This window comes from Papio anubis, chromosome 1 (genome assembly GCF_008728515.1).
Source record: "Papio anubis isolate 15944 chromosome 1, Panubis1.0, whole genome shotgun sequence".
Lineage (NCBI taxonomy): Eukaryota > Metazoa > Chordata > Mammalia > Primates > Cercopithecidae > Papio > Papio anubis.
Genome location: NC_044976.1, coordinates 133,424,360 through 133,439,932, shown reverse-complemented (window position 1 = coordinate 133,439,932; position 15,573 = coordinate 133,424,360). Strand labels below are relative to the sequence as shown.

The window sequence follows — 15,573 nt, the reverse complement described above, 5'->3', positions numbered from 1 at the left end:
TTCCTAGTGGTGATGAGCAGGGATACCCTATCTCATCGGGAGGCCTGGCTGCTCAGAACGTGTGGGGGCCCGGCAGAGCCTCACCCCACTTCCTAACCCCAGGATGGAGGGTGCAGCCAGGCCTGGGGCAGGCACAGGGGAGCTGCTGTGGGACGTCCATAGCCACGTGGTCACGGAGACCACACAGAGGACCTACACATACCAGGCCATCGACACACACACCGCAAGTACGGGGTTGGGCCCAGCTGGGTTATAAGTGTGATCCCCATACCTCCTGTCCAGGGCTGGGGGGCATTTGCACATCTGCAGAGGCCACCCAGCCTGTCTCAGCCCTGCCCCAGCCTGGGACGCCCACATTCTACTCACTGTGTCCCTTCAGAGGGGCCAGAACCCTCCACTGGGGAGACGCAAGTGGCAGTGAACTTGGTGTTAATAGGACCCTGTCCCTGAGAACGGCAGCCAAGTTAGTGAGCTCCACTGGCCCCATCAACTCCTCCTGATCACCTGGCCAGCTGAGGTCAGAGTGGGAGAGGCAGTGGTTCCATTGAAGGAGCACCCATAACTGTCAGAAGCCTGGGCAGTCAGGATGGGGTGCTGTTGCTTGGGCTGTGGGGGGCGTTCAGTTGCCCACAGTGTATCTCAGGGCCTCAACAACCACCCAGGCGTGGTGGGCTGTGGCTGGCACCCAGGGTTGTGTGGCTGGGGAGGTGGTTTCCATGGTTCCCTCCCTGCCCTCCTAGGGCCCCCATCCATGCAGGTAACCATCGAGGATGTGCAGGCACAGACAGGCACAATGGCCCAATTCGAGGCTGTCATTGAGGGCGACCCACAGCCCTCGGTGACCTGGTACAAGGTAGGTGTGCAGGTCCAGGTGAGCGAGATTCGGGAATGGCCCCAGGATCTGGGGGACCCACGGGAGATGGGTGCAGTCCACACTGTGCACTTCCTCCCACATCCCCTCCAGACTGGACACACAGCAGCACTGCTCAGTGAAGGGTGGGGTGATGGGGTCCCCCAGAGTGGGCTGATGGCAGCCCTGCTGATCCTGTGCCTCCAGGACAGCGTCCAGCTGGTGGACAGCACCCGGCTTAGCCAGCAGCAAGAAGGCACCACATACTCCCTGGTGCTGAGGCATGTGGCCTCGAAGGATGCCGGTGTTTACACCTGCCTGGCCCAAAACGCTGGTGGCCAGGTGCTCTGCAAGGCAGAGCTGTTGGTGCTTGGCGGTGAGTTGGTTGACCCCTCCTGGGCCCAGGCTCTGCAGCTAGGCTGGCCAGGTACAGGTCTTGTCTCCATGGGGCAAACTCTCTTCCCATGGGTGGTACCTGGGTGGGTGTGGTCCCTGGGTGGGTGTGGTCCCATAGTCTTGGGTCCAGGAAGCAGCTCCCATTAACACCACAGCACTGGGTTCTGTGGGGATCAGGGTGGTCACCTTTGCCCATACCAGCTGCTTCCCATTCCTTAGGGGACAATGAGCCGGACTCAGAGAAGCAAAGCCACCGGAGAAAGCTGCACTCCTTCTATGAGGTCAAGGAGGAGATTGGAAGGTAGCACCTAGCCCCCTTTCCCCTGGACAGCCAGATGGCTCCCTTCCTCAGGCCACCTGGGCTCTCCTCACTCCGTCTTTCCTAGGGGTGTGTTTGGCTTCGTGAAAAGAGTGCAGCACAAAGGAAACAAGATCTTGTGCGCTGCCAAGTTCATCCCCCTACGGAGCAGAACTCGGGCCCAGGCATACAGGGAGCGAGACATCCTGGCCACGCTGAGCCACCCGCTGGTCACGGGGCTGCTGGACCAGTTTGAGACCCACAAGACCCTCATCCTCATCCTGGAGCTGTATCCTGCCCTCAGCCCCTGAGAGGGCTTGAGGAGGGGCATGCAGGGCCAGGCCAGGGCTCAGAGGAGCCATGTGCTTGGTGTCCCCTGCCTGGCTGGGTGGTGGCGACAGCCACCCAGCCGGGAATTTGGGTGGGGAGTCTTCTGTTCCTCGGGGCAGTGACTGGAGTCCCCAGGGGGTACTGGTGGCTAGCTGGCCCTGATGACCTGATGCCCTCAGCAAGGATGGTGGGGGTCCGCTCCCACTCTGTAGATGGCCTCTTAGAGAGGAAGGAGCTGCTTGGCCTGGCTACTCTGGGGCACACCCTGCCACCCACGTGGCCTTGTCTTGGAGGTCTCCTCTGTCCTCTGGTGCTCTTGACGGTGTCAGCCGGACACATGCCTCACTGCCCCAAGTCGGTGTCCTCTTTGCAGGGAGAGGGTGCTGGATGGGCTCTGTACAGAGGGGACAGGATGCCCCCTCCCACTGTGCCAGTGCAGTGACTGGCCTCAGTCCCCAGCGTCAGCCTGCAGCCCCTCCCTTTTCAGGGCTGCATGCCATCTGGGGTTCAGAGGGGTCCCCACTCCACTCTCCTCAACCCTGAGCATCACCCCCTGCTGCCCCCAGAGATCAGATGTGCCCGTAGTCCTGGCCACCTCATTGTGAGTGTGGGTTTCTGGGGGCAGGCAGGTTTCAGCCTCCCAAGCCTGTTTTTCCTTGATGGGATCCCAGGTGCTCATCCGAGGAGCTGCTGGACCGCCTGTTCAGGAAGGGTGTGGTGACAGAGGCCGAGGTGACTGGGCCGCCGCCTGCCACTGCCCCAGCCACGCACCCTACCCCAGACCCCTCTCAGACACCAGGTCCCTGCAGATATAGTCCCAGCCACAGCCCTCTCTAGCTCAGGGGCCTCTGGGGCTCCCCATGGCCTCCAGGGCGTGTTGACCCCTCAGTCAGGCTCTACACGGCCTGCCACCCCGCCTCACTTGGCCAGCTGACCAGCCCTGCCCACCCCTCCCCCACTGAGGTTCACAAGTCCATCGTATCCTCCCCACCTTTGAGGGATCTCCTGGCTTAGGGGCACACAGGACCCAGGAGGGCTTTGCATATCAGCTGCCGAAGCCAGGAGGAGGCCGGACTTGAAGTGGAGAGGGAGGCTGGGGCTGGGCTCCCACCTGAACAGCAGCCCTTGCTACAGGTCAAGGTCTACATCCAGCAGCTGGTGGAGGGGCTGCACTACCTGCACAGCCACGGCATTCTTCACCTGGACATAAAGGTTAGTATGTCCTCATCGCTGCACCCCAAAGCCTGGGACCTGCAGGCCAGTGGGGCAGGCTCACCACTCCCAGCTTCACTGAGAGGGCTTGCTTGCCTCCAGGGACAGGGAGCTCACCACCTCCAGGCAGCCCTTTCGAGTGGGGTGTGGCTCTGGTGGAGCAGAGCCTGTCCCCAAATGGCTGCACCAGGTGCTCCCCACTGCCTCACCCTGTCCCCGGGCCTCTGGGTGTCCCCACCAGGCCCACCAGCCCCAGGAGTCACCCCTTTAGGGCATGGCTCTCACCCACTCCCAACTCTCCCCGACAGCCCTCTAACATCCTGATGGTGCATCCTGCCCGGGAAGACATTAAAATCTGCGACTTCGGCTTTGCCCAGAACATCACCCCAGCAGAGCTGCAGTTCAGCCAGTACGGCTCCCCTGAGTTCGTCTCCCCCGAAATCATCCAGCAGAACCCTGTGAGCGAGGCCTCCGACATCTGGTGAGTGGGTGGCTGGGCCAACGGGTCTGGGTCTGCAGCTTCTCTGGGAAGCCGGTCCCCACAGATGGCTGGGCCCTCTCCTCTGTCCCAGGGAGGCAGCAGGCAGCCTACTGGTCAGCCAAGGAGTCCTCCCTGAACCTGTCTCCTCCTACAGACCTGGGTTCCCCGCTTCCCTGTGTGTGTGCCTCTTACCTGAGGGCCAGGCCTGGGGCGATGCACAATGTGTGGTTTTGTCTTGCAGGGCCATGGGTGTCATCTCCTACCTCAGGTGAGCAGAGCCCTGCTCCATCAGCTGACCTAAGACCCCTCCCTTGTAGGCCCACTGAGGGCATGTGTACCGCTGGCTGCTCCCCAGATCAGAGACCCGAGACCCAAGGGGCAACTATCTTGGGAACAGGCGGTCAGCCAACCCTGATAAGAGGTTCCTGCCCAGAGGGTCTCACAAACACCCTGTCATCAGAGGGCTGTGCCGGGTCACGAGGCAGCCAAGCCACTGCCCTGCAGGACTGGGGGTTGTCCAGCAGTCACTCATAACAGCCACTGCTGCCCTGAGGATGACGGTGGTATAGACAGCCTGGACCTCCTCAGCAAGTTGATCCTTAATTCCTAATTCAGGCTGATCTTGATGCCTGCCCCAGACTGGATCCCTATTTCAGACTAAGGCTGGTGCCCACCCAGGCTGACCCTACATCCCTGCCCCAGCCTGAGCCTGGATCCCTATCTCAGACTAAGGCTGGTGCGCACCCAAGCGGACCCTATATCCCTTCTGCTACTTGAGCCCAGATACCCCAGGCTTGGTCTGGGTCCCTGTTCCAAGCTGAGCCTAGATCTCTCTGGGCAAATCAGAGAAACTTGCTGGGATTCTCAGAGCTAGATGGGAGTGGGACTAAGAGCCCATCCGCAGTCAGGGCCTCATCTGAGGGCTAGACCCTCCCTCTGCCTTCAGCCTGACCTGCTCATCCCCATTTGCTGGCGAGAGTGACCGTGCCACCCTCCTGAACATCCTGGAGGGTCGTGTGTCATGGAGCAGCCCCATGGCTGCCCACCTCAGTGAAGACGCCAAAGACTTCATCAAGGCTACGCTGCAGAGAGCCTCTCAGTGAGTGCGCACCCAGGCTTCTCCTGCCGGGGGCCAGTCAGCCCTGCCCCAGGGGGCAACTGACCACCTGACCCGTCCTGAGCCTTCCTCTCCCTGCAGGGCCCGGCCTAGTGCAGCCCAGTGCCTCTCCCACCCCTGGTTCCTGGTGAGTATCAGGGTCAGCCCCACACTATGCAGGCAGAGCCTGAGGCCAACAGGGGCAGGGCCTCTGGGCAACAGGGTGTGTGAGCACAGAACTGTGGCTGTGGCCTGGACTCTGCCCGGCCCAGAGGACGTTTGTCCCTGTACTTTAGTGAGAGGGCTGTGGGAACCTCAAGCTGGAACCACGTTTCAGTGCCCCAGCCCCCAATGCCCAGCAGGAGGCAGGGAGAACTGCGAGGAGCTCAGGGACAGGGGGTCGCTGTCACCTCTGACCTCTGACCTTTGCCATCTGCCCCACCTGGACATCTTGGGTGAGGGCTGTGGTGTCCTGGATCCAGGGGATCCCAGGACTGGGGCTGCCCAGCAGGGCTTCCATCATGGGAGGGGCCCCTATCAGGGCACCATGGTCTCCCTGCTATGTGGCTGCCCACCTCGGTCTCCCAGAAATCCATGCCTGCGGAGGAGGCCCACTTCATCAACACCAAGCAGCTCAAGTTCCTCCTGGCCCGAAGTCGCTGGCAGGTGAGCCATGACCATCTGAGTAGGGACCAGTGAAGGGGAAACTGAGGCCCCACAGGGTCAGCTGCGCACCTAGGAGTGCAGGGAAGTGGGGCTGGGCTCCTTTGAGCATGCTGAAAGGAGATGGGAGTCATCTGCTGGGCACAGTGGGGATGGGTGCACAGAGTCTCATGGTGCAGGAGGGTGGAATGACTGTGCCCTGGGGGCAGAGGACCCCAGAGCTCCTGGGTCTCCCCACCTGATGCCTGCTGCCCCCATGCGGTTCCAGCGTTCCCTGATGAGCTACAAGTCCATCCTGGTGATGCGCTCCATCCCTGAGCTGCTGCGGGGCCCTCCTGACAGCCCCTCCCTCGGTGTGGCCCGGCACCTCTGCAGGGACACTGGTGGCTCCTCCAGTTCCTCCTCCTCCTCTGACAATGAGCTTGCCCCATTCGCCCGGGCTAAGTCACTGCCACCCTCCCCGGTTACACACTCGCCACTGCTGCACCCCCGGGGCTTCCTGCGGCCCTCGGCCAGCCTGCCTGAGGAGGCCGAGGCCACTGTGCCCTCTGCCGAGGCCTCAGCTCTGCCTGCATCTCCTGAGGGTGCTGGGCCACCGGCCGCCCAGGGCTGTGTGCCCCGGCACAGCGTCATCCGCAGCCTGTTCTACCAGCAGGCGGGTGAGAGCCCTGAGCATGGGGCCCTGGCCCCGGGGAGCAGGCGGCACCCAGCCCGGCGGCGGCACCTGCTGAAGGGCGGGTACATTGCGGGGGCGCTACCTGGCCTGCGCGAGCCACTGATGGAGCACTGCATGCTGGAGGAGGAGGCTGCCAGGGAGGAGCAGGCCACCCTCCTGACCAAAGCCCCCTCCTTCGAGACCGCCCTCCGGCTGCCTGCTTCTGGCACCCACTTGGCCCCTGGCCGCAGCCGCTCCCTGGACACGGAACATGACCCTCCGAGCACCCCACGCTGCTCCCCAGAGGCCTGCTGTGAGGCACAGCAACTGCCTTCAGCCCCCTCCGGGGGAGCTCCTATGAGGGACATGGGGCACCCTCAGGGCTACAAGCAGCTTCCATCCACTGGTGGCCACCCAGGCACTGCTCAGCCAGAGAGTCCATCCCTGGACCACCCTTGGGGGCAGCCAGCCCCTTTCTGTCATGCCAAGCAGGGTTCTGCCCCCAAGGAGGGCTGCAGCCCCCACTCAGCAGTTGCCCCATGCCCTCCTGGCTCCTTCCCTCTAGGATCTTGCAAAGAGGCCCCCTTAGTACCCTCAAGCCCCTTCTTGGGACAGCCCCAGGTACCCCCTGCCCCTGCCAAAGCAAGCCCCCCGCTAGACTCTAAGATGGGGCCTGGAGACATCTCTCTTCCTGGGAGGCCAATACCTGGCCCCTGCAGTTCCCCAGGGTCAGCCTCCCAGGCGAGCTCTTCCCAAGTGAGCTCCCTCAGGGTGGGCTCCTCCCGGGTGGGCACAGAGCCTGGCCCCTCCCTCGATGCTGAGGGCTGGTCCCAGGAGGCTGAGGATCTGTCCGACTCCACACCCACCCTGCAGCGGCCTCAGGAACAGGTGACCATGCGGAAGTTCTCCCTGGGGTGTCGCGGGGGCTACGCAGGTGTGGCTGGCTATGGCGCCTTTGCCTTTGGTGGAGATGCGGGGGGCATGCTGGGGCAGGGACCCATGTGGGCCAGGATAGCCTGGGCTGTGTCCCAGTCCTCAGAGGAGCAGGAGGAGGCCGGGGCTGAGAGCCCACTGCCCCAGATCAGTGCAAGGCCTGTGCCTGAGGTCAGCAGGGCTCCCTCTAGGAGCTCTCCAGAGCCCACCCCATGGGAGGACGTTGGGCAGGTCTCCCTGGTGCAGATCCGGGACCTGTCAGGTGATGCAGAGGCGGCTGACACAATATCCCTGGACATTTCCGAGGTGGACCCCGCCTACCTCAACCTCTCGGACCTGTACGACATCAAGTACCTCCCATTCGAGTTTATGATTTTCAGGAAAGTCCCCAAGCCCACTCAGCCAGAGCCACCCTCCCCCATGGCTGAGGAGGAGCTGGCCGAGTTCTCGGAGCCCATGTGGCCCTGGCAAGGTGAAATGGGCCCCCACGCAGGCCTGGAGATCACAGAGGAGCCAGAAGACGTGGATGCGCTGTTGGCGGAGGCTGCCGTGGGCAGGAAGTGCAAGTGGTCCTCACCGTCACGCAGCCTCTTCCACTTCCCTGGGAGGCACCTGCCACTGGATGAGCCCGCGGAGCTGGGGCTGCGTGAGAGAGTGAAGGCCTCCGTGGAGCACATCTCCCGGATCCTGAAGGGCAGGCCGGAAGGTGAACCCCCACCCCACCCCAGGCATCCTTCACGTCCAGGGGCCCCCATTCTGTAACTGGGGCTACTGCACTCCAGGTGACGGCAGGAGGCCCCCGGGGCACCCCCGCCGGTGTCCAGGTGCTGCCCACACCTCCTGTCCCTGCCTCAGGTCTCTGAATCTTGGGGTCACCTCTCCAGCCCTGGCAACCCTCCCCACGGGGCAACTGAGACCCAGCCCTGGGACCTAACATAGCTGAGGAGGCCTGGGGAGGCTGTAGGTGGTATGCCGCTGGGGAAAGCATTTGAAGGGGCCAGAGTCTTCCTGAACCAGAATCCTTCCTGACCCCAGACTCCTCCCGACCAGCCCCAGACCCTCCCTGACCCCAGACACCCCAACGCTGTACTCTCCCAACCCCAGATCCTGCCTGACTGCAGACCCTCCTAACCCCAGATCCTCCTGAGTCCTCTTTGACCCCATAGTCCTCTCTGACCCCAGACCCTACCTTACCCCAGACCCTCCCCAACTCCATGCCCTACCTGACCCCAGACTCTCCTGACCTCAGGCCTTCCCTGACCCCAAAACCCTTCCCAACCCCAAAACCCTTCACAGCCCCATAGTTCTCCCCGACCACATAATCCTCCCTGGTCGTGGACCCTCCTGACCCCATGCCTGGAGGTGGGGAGGGTGCCTGATATTCGTGTTTCCTCTGTGGCCTGGAAGTCTGAGGAGTGGGCAGCGGGCCAGCCGACCACAGTTGCTTCCTGTCCCAGCTGCTCCGGGTCCTTGCAGCCAGAGGCGGCTGGTGCTACCCAGAGGGGCCAGGCCTCCTGACCATGATCTTCATCGGCTCCCTTCCTCCTGCAGGTCTGGAGAAGGACGGGCCCCCCAGGAAGAAGCCAGGCCTTGCTTCCTTCCGGCCGTCAGGTCTGAAGAGCTGGGACCGAGGTGAGCAGGCCCAACACAGAGACTGGGCCCCATTGCCTCTCAGGGTCCCACCAGCATGGCCAGACAGGTGGGGAGCAGGCTTGCACTCACAGGGGTGCGGGAACCGATGAGGGGTCCTGGTGGGTGTGGTGAGCTGAGCAGTCTTGGAGGACTTCCTGGAGGAGGAGGTGGTGGTGCAGATGGGCCAGTCTGGGGAGTGGGGAGTCGTGGGTGGTGGGGCAGGGCTCCTCCTGGTGTCCCCACTGCGGGGTCCAGGCCATGCTCTGGGGCCTGGAGGTCACCCCTGAAGGCTGATCTCATCCTCCCTCCTCAGCGCCGACATTCCTAAGGGAGCTCTCAGATGAGACTGTGGTCCTGGGCCAGTCAGTGACACTGGCCTGCCAGGTGTCGGCCCAGCCAGCTGCCCAGGCCACCTGGAGCAAAGGTAAGAAGCTATTCCAGGGGCTGGGGGCTGGTGAAATCGGGTGAGTGGCCATCGCCAGCCCCACAGGATGCCTCGCTGTCCAGAGGGAAACTGAGGCCCAGGGAGAGGTGTGAGGCCTGGCTGTGGCATGAGGCTTGCTCTGTACTTTTGCAGATGGAGCCCCCCTGGAGAGCAGCAGCCGTGTCCTCATCTCCACCACCCTCAAGAACTTCCAGCTTCTGACCATCCTGGTGGTGGCAGCTGAGGACCTGGGTGTGTACACCTGCAGCGCGAGCAATGCGCTGGGGACAGTGACCACCACGGGCGTCCTCCGGAAGGCAGGTGCGTGGGCCACACTGGGGGTGGGCCAGGGAGGCTGGGCCAGGGCTGCTGGGAAGCCTCATCCTCCGTGGAATGCTTCCGGGCCCGTGCATTGGCCGCTGAGGCGGCTGCTCCCCGACCCTGAGCAGCCCACATCCCTGTGGGGCCAGGCACCGCACACGGCCAGGGCTGCAGGAGGCCCGAGAAGGTCAACAGAGTTCTGACCACACGGGCTGCCCTGGGCTGGCAGGAGGTCCTGAGCTGGTTCCAGCAGAAGGAACCAGCCTTGGGAAGGACGGCCGGATGCAGTTGCTGACGTTACAGGGCTCGGAAGGAAGCCTGTTCATCCACGCTCCCTGCCAGGGAGAAAGCCCATCCCATTGGCCACTTGCCAGGAAAACTGAGTTTCTTGGGCACATGACCCATCGCATCATCTTCCCATGTTCCTTCCACGCCCATCCCTCCAGCCCATGCAGGAGTGGGCTGCTTCCGGTTCCATATCTCAATCAAAGTTGAGTTCCAAGCACAACACAGTTCCCTGGGCATGTTTCTGAGGTAGTCAGGATGGGGGCTACAGGCCTAGCTCTGGGACCCCTGGCCCAATGACCAGAGTGGGCCAGCCTGCCTCAACCTGTGTAGGGCAACCCAGTGAAGCCCAGCAGCCCCACCAGGGCCCCTCTGACCAGAGCCTGGGCCCCTGCACAGGGTTCTGGTCACACCGCGGTGAATGGGCCAGCCCAGGAGCGGGTTCTGGCAGGGCAGACACCTCCCCAGCCCCTCGCCAGGAGAGGCCCCTCCTACCATTCCTCACTGTGATTGGACCCTGAATGAACAGGACCAGGGAGGGTGGGCTCCAGAGCCCTGGTAGCTGCCAGGGTGAGGCAGGGGCCAGCCAGATATTGCCCCCTGGAGGCTGGGTGCCCACCCTGGAGTCACTGACCATTGGGCAGTGCCTTGCAGAGCGCCCCTCATCCTCGCCATGCCCGGATATTGGGGAGGTGTACGCGGATGGGGTGCTGCTGGTCTGGAAGCCCGTGGAATCCTATGGCCCTGTGACCTACATTGTGCAGTGCAGCCTAGAAGGTATGAGGTGGCCCCTGCGCCCAAGGCTCCGGCCACCCCTCATGGGGGCCATGTTGAGGGGCCCTTGGGGAGGTGCCTGGCCTGCTCTGTGCCCATGGTTGGCCTCAGGGAAGGGTTTCTCCACCCCCACTGATGTGGTGTGCAGAGGCCTCAGTAGCCCCTCACGTGCTCCTGTGTGGCCAGGTGGCAGTTGGACCACACTGGCCTCCGACATCTTTGACTGCTGCTACCTGACCAGCAAGCTGTCCCGGGGCGGCACCTACACCTTCCGCACGGCATGTGTCAGCAAGGCAGGAATGGGCCCCTACAGCAGCCCCTCGAAGCAAGTCCTCCTGGGAGGGCCCAGCCACCTGGGTGAGCCACACCACACTCAGGGCTTGGAGGGTGGGAACAGCAGCTGGAAGACCCAGATTATGCTCCCTCCTGTGCAGGGTCTCCATAGCTGTCCACTTCCTTCTGGGGAGAGACCTGCTCCTGGGCTTGGCATTCGAGGCCTACACACTTTAGGGGCTACCTCACCCCCAAGGCCCCCCCTTCACTCACCTACACTTCCATACACTTGTTGGTGAGCCCACAAGTCCATTCTGCTTCATGCTGAATGTTGGTAGTGAGTGTTGATAGTGACTGCCCCTTGCTGCCTCTAGCTTTGGTGGAGGAATGCTGGGGTTGATTAGTAATGTCTGTCCTGGGCTCAAGACAGACAGAGAGGGCATGATTGCTATGGGTGGTCCATTCTCAAATGCCCCTGCAGCCCTCATACACACCCTCACTCAGGTTGGCTCTCACTGTTTGCTGTACCCCCTCCCTGTCCCCGTACCCCCAGAACCTGAGGAACAAAAGGTGGGAGTGTGTAGGACCTCAAAGCCCCAGTTGTCAGGGTACCTGGGAAAGGGTGATGGGAGAGGTGGGGAGAGCTGGGGCTGTGGGGATGCTCTCTTCACCCCCTCTTATGGCCTGCCCCTCCTCCCACAGCCTCTGAGGAGGAGAGCCAGGGGCGGCCAGCCCAACCCCTGCCCAGCACAAAGACCTTCGCATTCCAGACACAGATCCGGAGGTGCAGGGGCCTCGGGGGCTGCAGGCGGGTGGGGCCAGGGCCTGGACCCCCCCTTGCTGGCCACCCATGGCCCCACACCCACCTTCTCGCTAAGCTGGGCTCCTGCTGTTCTGAGTGTTGGGAATCGGGGAATGGGAGGGGATCACCCACCAGCCTGACCGCTGTCCCCTTGAGCAGGGGCCGCTTCAGTGTGGTGCGGCAGTGCTGGGAGAAGGCCAGCAGGCGGGTGCTGGCGGCCAAGATCATCCCCTACCGCCCCAAGGACAAGACGGCAGTGCTGCGTGAATACGAGGCCCTCAAGGGCCTGCGCCACCCGCACCTGGCCCAGTTGCATGCAGCCTACCTCAGCCCCCGGCACCTGGTGCTCATCTTGGAGCTGTGCTCTGGGCCCGAGCTGCTCCCCTGCCTGGCTGAGAGGTGAGGGTGGCCTGGGGTGGCATGGTTGAGCTGATGGACTGATGGACGCAGGCCTCTGGGGTGGGGCCGGAGGACCAGGCCCCTCTGCACAGCCCGGTGGCCCCCACCCTGGAGCCTGGGCTGAGCAGCTTCTGCCCCCCAGGGCCTCCTACTCAGAATCGGAGGTGAAGGACTACCTGTGGCAGATGCTGAGCGCCACCCAATACCTGCACGCCCAGCAAATCCTGCACCTGGACCTGAGGTCTGAGAACATGATTATCACCGAATACAACCTGCTCAAGGTCGTGGACCTGGGCAATGCACAGAGCCTCAGCCAGGAGAAGGTGCTGCCCTCAGAGAAGTTCAAGGACTACCTAGAAACCATGGGTACGTGTGTGGACAGTTGGGGGGAACTCACCTGGGGCGGGGGGCAGGAAGAAGCCCCCTCTCCTCCAGTGCTGTCCCCTCTCCCAGCTCCACTGCCACCCACTCAGCCGCACACCTGGCCCACACACCTGTGCCCCTCCACCTGAGCCCAACCACATGTGCCCCTCCCAGCTCCAGAGCTCCTGGAGGGCCAGGGGGCTCTTCCGCAGACAGACATCTGGGCCATCGGTGTGACAGCCTTCATCATGTGAGTCCTCCAGCCTGTCTGGAGGTTACTAGGTGGGCTGGGTAGTCTCCTCCCTCCACCCGAGGGTGACCTCACGGCCCCTGCACCCCCATACCCGAGGGTGCCCTCACGGCCCCTGCATCCCCGTCCACCCGAGGGTGACCTCACGGCCCCTGCACCGGCCACCCGTGGGTGACCTCCGTGCTCCTGCATCCCCTCCACCTCCGCCCTGGTCTACCCGAGGAGGGTGACCTCAGGGCCCGTGCACCTGCCACCTGTGCAGGCTGAGCGCCGAGTACCCGGTGAGCAGCGAGGGTGCACGCGACCTGCAGAGAGGACTGCGCAAGGGGCTGATCCGGCTGAGCCGCTGCTACTCGGGGCTGTCCGGGGGCGCCGTGGCCTTCCTGCGCAGCACTCTGTGCGCCCAGCCCTGGTAAGGCGCGCCCCTCTCCTCCTTCTCCCCGCCCCCTCCTCCTTCCGTCCCGCCCCGCCCCGCTACTCCCTTTCCCCTCCGCCCTCTCCCCTCCCCGTCCCTCTCCCCTTTTCCACTCCCCTTCCCCACACCCCTCCAGCCGCTGGGCCACGCGCTGAGCGTTTGTCGGTTCCAGGGGCCGGCCCTGCGCGTCCAGCTGCCTGCAGTGCCCGTGGCTGACAGAGGAGGGCCCGGCGTGTTCGCGGCCCGCGCCCGTGACCTTCCCTACCGCGCGACTGCGCGTCTTCGTGCGCGATCGCGAGAAGAGACGGGCGCTGCTGTACAAGAGGCACAACCTGGCCCAGGTGCGCTGAGGGTCGCTCAGGGCCGCACCTCTCGGTCTCCCCGCTGGGGCTCGCTGCAGACGCGCCAATAAAAACGCACAGCCGGGCGAGAAGTCTTCCGTCTCTTTGCATTATTTTCTTTTGGGAAGGGGAGGGAGTGAGGGCTCTGTCCCCGCCTTTCTGGCTGGGACGCCGATCAGGCTGCCCAGCTGTGTCTGGGCCTGCGAGGCCCTTAGAAGGCGTCCTTAGGGGTCGCTCCCTCACTCCCATGCTCCGCGCGTTCAGCCCCGCGGGGCGTCTCCATCCTCACACCCGTGCGCGTTTATTCCACCCGCCGTGCGCCTTCCTCTCTTCCATCACGCTGACCTCCAGCCCCGCAGCCCGCTTTCTCCGCCGTCGGGCCAGCGGCTTGTTTCCAGAACTTCTCTGCCCCAGGAAGAGTTCTTGGGCAAAGTGTGCAAGCGAGGGCGGGGAGCCGCGGGCCACGATCCGCTGGCGGAGAGAAGGCTTCAGAGTCGCTGGCGCGTGGCCTCGGTGGAAAGCAACCCAGTGTTTGAGATTCCAGGGGCAATGACTGTGCTGGCCGAGCCCCGCCCTGCCCCTTGCCAGGAGTGTGGGAAGCCAGGGCCGTGGGGTGTGCGCATTGTCGCTCAAACGCTCCTGAACGCCCTTTTTCTACTCTTCTTTGACGTGGGAAAGGGAACTTGAGATAGGTGCAGCCCAGGAGACCTGGGAGCTGGCAGGGAGGGCCTTCTCCTCTTGCAGATAAAACCTTTTGCAGAGGTCCCTCAGACACAAGGCCAGGCCACTTATACCTATGTCTGAGCACAGGTGGAGAGAAGGCTAACCGACCACTCCTGGCTAAAATGAGTCATGGTGATTCCTGGCCAGCTTAGATTTATGGAGACATCCAGTGATGGAGTTGTCCTGGCTCTCTCTGACAGCATGCAACCCAGAGTGAGGCCCCGTTGTTTTAAACACTCCTTTTAATCACCAAAACATTCAGCTCTTCATTGCATCCTCTTCTCGAGCAGCCCCAGGGTTCCCAGGGTGGGGATATGTTCTCCACTGTCCCCAGCAATAAGGCCAACTTGTTGGACAACAGCTTCGTTTCTGGGGGGCTGGGGCTGCAGGGTGTAGACCGCAGTCTCTGCCCTCCTGATTCTCAGCTCATCTCAGGGGCCTAATGCTGATGGGTTCATTCTGCAGTGTCCAAATGCTGAACACCTCCCCTGAAATCTTACTAAGCCCAGGACACTTTGAATTAAAATCCAAGCATCAGCCAGGCAAGCCTGGGATTACAGGCTTACACCTATAATCCCAGCACTTTGGGAGGCTGAGGTAGGAGGATCACTTGAGCCCAGGAGTTCAAGACCAGCCTGGGCAACAACCCTTGTCTCTACAAAAAAAAAAAAAATTAGCTTGGCGTGGTGGTGCATGCCTGTGGTACCAGCTACTCGGGAGGTGAGCCCAGAGGTCAAGGCTGCAGTGAGCTGTGATTGTGCCACTGCACTCCAGCCTGGACCACAGAGCAAGACCCTGTCTCTAAAAAGAAAACAAATCCAAACATCTTCTAACTTGAACTGACTGCCCTCACTCCCTCTGCCCCCACACTGCCTCTGACTTTACCTTCCTCCTCCTTTACGACCTCCTGAGAGTCAGCGTGTCACCACTCAATGCATCACAAAGGGCACAGGCATCGTGCACTCACTTTCCCATGATGCTGATGTCAGGGTGGGGTGGGGGGGAAGGTAGTATCTTTTCCTCACCCATTGCAAGGCATATGGATGAACCTTGCATGTATGGCCCCAATCACAAAGACAGGTTGACAAGATAAAGCATGACACACATCTATTTAACAAAAAGTTTTATGTGACAAGTGAGCCTTCAGAAACAAAAACCCAAAAAAACAGGCAAATCTGTCTATTTTTTATCCTTGGGTTTGATGAAGAATGAACAGTCATGTAAAAATACGCTTAGAAAAAAAGCAGGTGTAACTTAATGGTAATAAACTGGGGGCAACTGGCCAAGGCCTGTTTATTCAGATTCTTCTTGGCCTCTGGAATAAGGATCCTATGACCTGCTTTTGGGGGAGGTAGGTCAGATAATTCTCTTATGGCTTCCTTCAAGGAAGAAAGGCAGGAGAAGGTCAGAGAGAGACAATTTCCTTCAGCATGAGATACTCAGCATCTCAAGGTGCCATATTTTGGGGTATTACATTCTAAGCCCCATCACTGACATCTCACAAAACTGTAGTACAATATGATGACCATTAAGACTGGTACAGTCAGGACAGAGAACATTTCCATCTCGAGAAATCCCTTATGCTGCCCAAAAAGGCATAAAAATAACCACACCCACTTTCCTCCCACGGCAACACTCCTTAACCCTGGCACTCAAC

The 15,573-nt window shown here is 61.9% G+C and overlaps 1 protein-coding gene across 7 annotated transcripts in view; it reads left to right on the top strand.

Moving 5' to 3' along the window:
- The window catches only part of OBSCN (obscurin, cytoskeletal calmodulin and titin-interacting RhoGEF), a 168,874-nt gene extending 155,589 nt beyond the window's left edge, over positions 1 to 13,285 (top strand). For all 7 annotated transcript variants that reach the window (XM_031655026.1, XM_031655024.1, XM_031655022.1 and 4 more), the window contains 24 exons: positions 103 to 227; positions 741 to 853; positions 1,058 to 1,226; positions 1,466 to 1,547; positions 1,633 to 1,833; positions 2,546 to 2,606; positions 3,009 to 3,086; positions 3,395 to 3,567; positions 3,809 to 3,835; positions 4,514 to 4,666; positions 4,766 to 4,811; positions 5,252 to 5,329; positions 5,595 to 7,620; positions 8,466 to 8,546; positions 8,860 to 8,970; positions 9,124 to 9,291; positions 10,231 to 10,353; positions 10,537 to 10,707; positions 11,326 to 11,407; positions 11,585 to 11,824; positions 11,967 to 12,190; positions 12,362 to 12,437; positions 12,700 to 12,849; positions 13,025 to 13,285. In XM_031655026.1, coding sequence (XP_031510886.1) covers positions 103 to 227; positions 741 to 853; positions 1,058 to 1,226; positions 1,466 to 1,547; positions 1,633 to 1,833; positions 2,546 to 2,606; positions 3,009 to 3,086; positions 3,395 to 3,567; positions 3,809 to 3,835; positions 4,514 to 4,666; positions 4,766 to 4,811; positions 5,252 to 5,329; positions 5,595 to 7,620; positions 8,466 to 8,546; positions 8,860 to 8,970; positions 9,124 to 9,291; positions 10,231 to 10,353; positions 10,537 to 10,707; positions 11,326 to 11,407; positions 11,585 to 11,824; positions 11,967 to 12,190; positions 12,362 to 12,437; positions 12,700 to 12,849; positions 13,025 to 13,202 — 4,936 coding nt within the window. In that variant the 3' untranslated portion in view covers positions 13,203 to 13,285. The remainder of the gene's footprint in view (positions 1 to 102; positions 228 to 740; positions 854 to 1,057; positions 1,227 to 1,465; positions 1,548 to 1,632; positions 1,834 to 2,545; positions 2,607 to 3,008; positions 3,087 to 3,394; positions 3,568 to 3,808; positions 3,836 to 4,513; positions 4,667 to 4,765; positions 4,812 to 5,251; positions 5,330 to 5,594; positions 7,621 to 8,465; positions 8,547 to 8,859; positions 8,971 to 9,123; positions 9,292 to 10,230; positions 10,354 to 10,536; positions 10,708 to 11,325; positions 11,408 to 11,584; positions 11,825 to 11,966; positions 12,191 to 12,361; positions 12,438 to 12,699; positions 12,850 to 13,024) is intronic.
- The last annotated feature ends 2,288 nt before the right edge of the window (positions 13,286 to 15,573 follow it).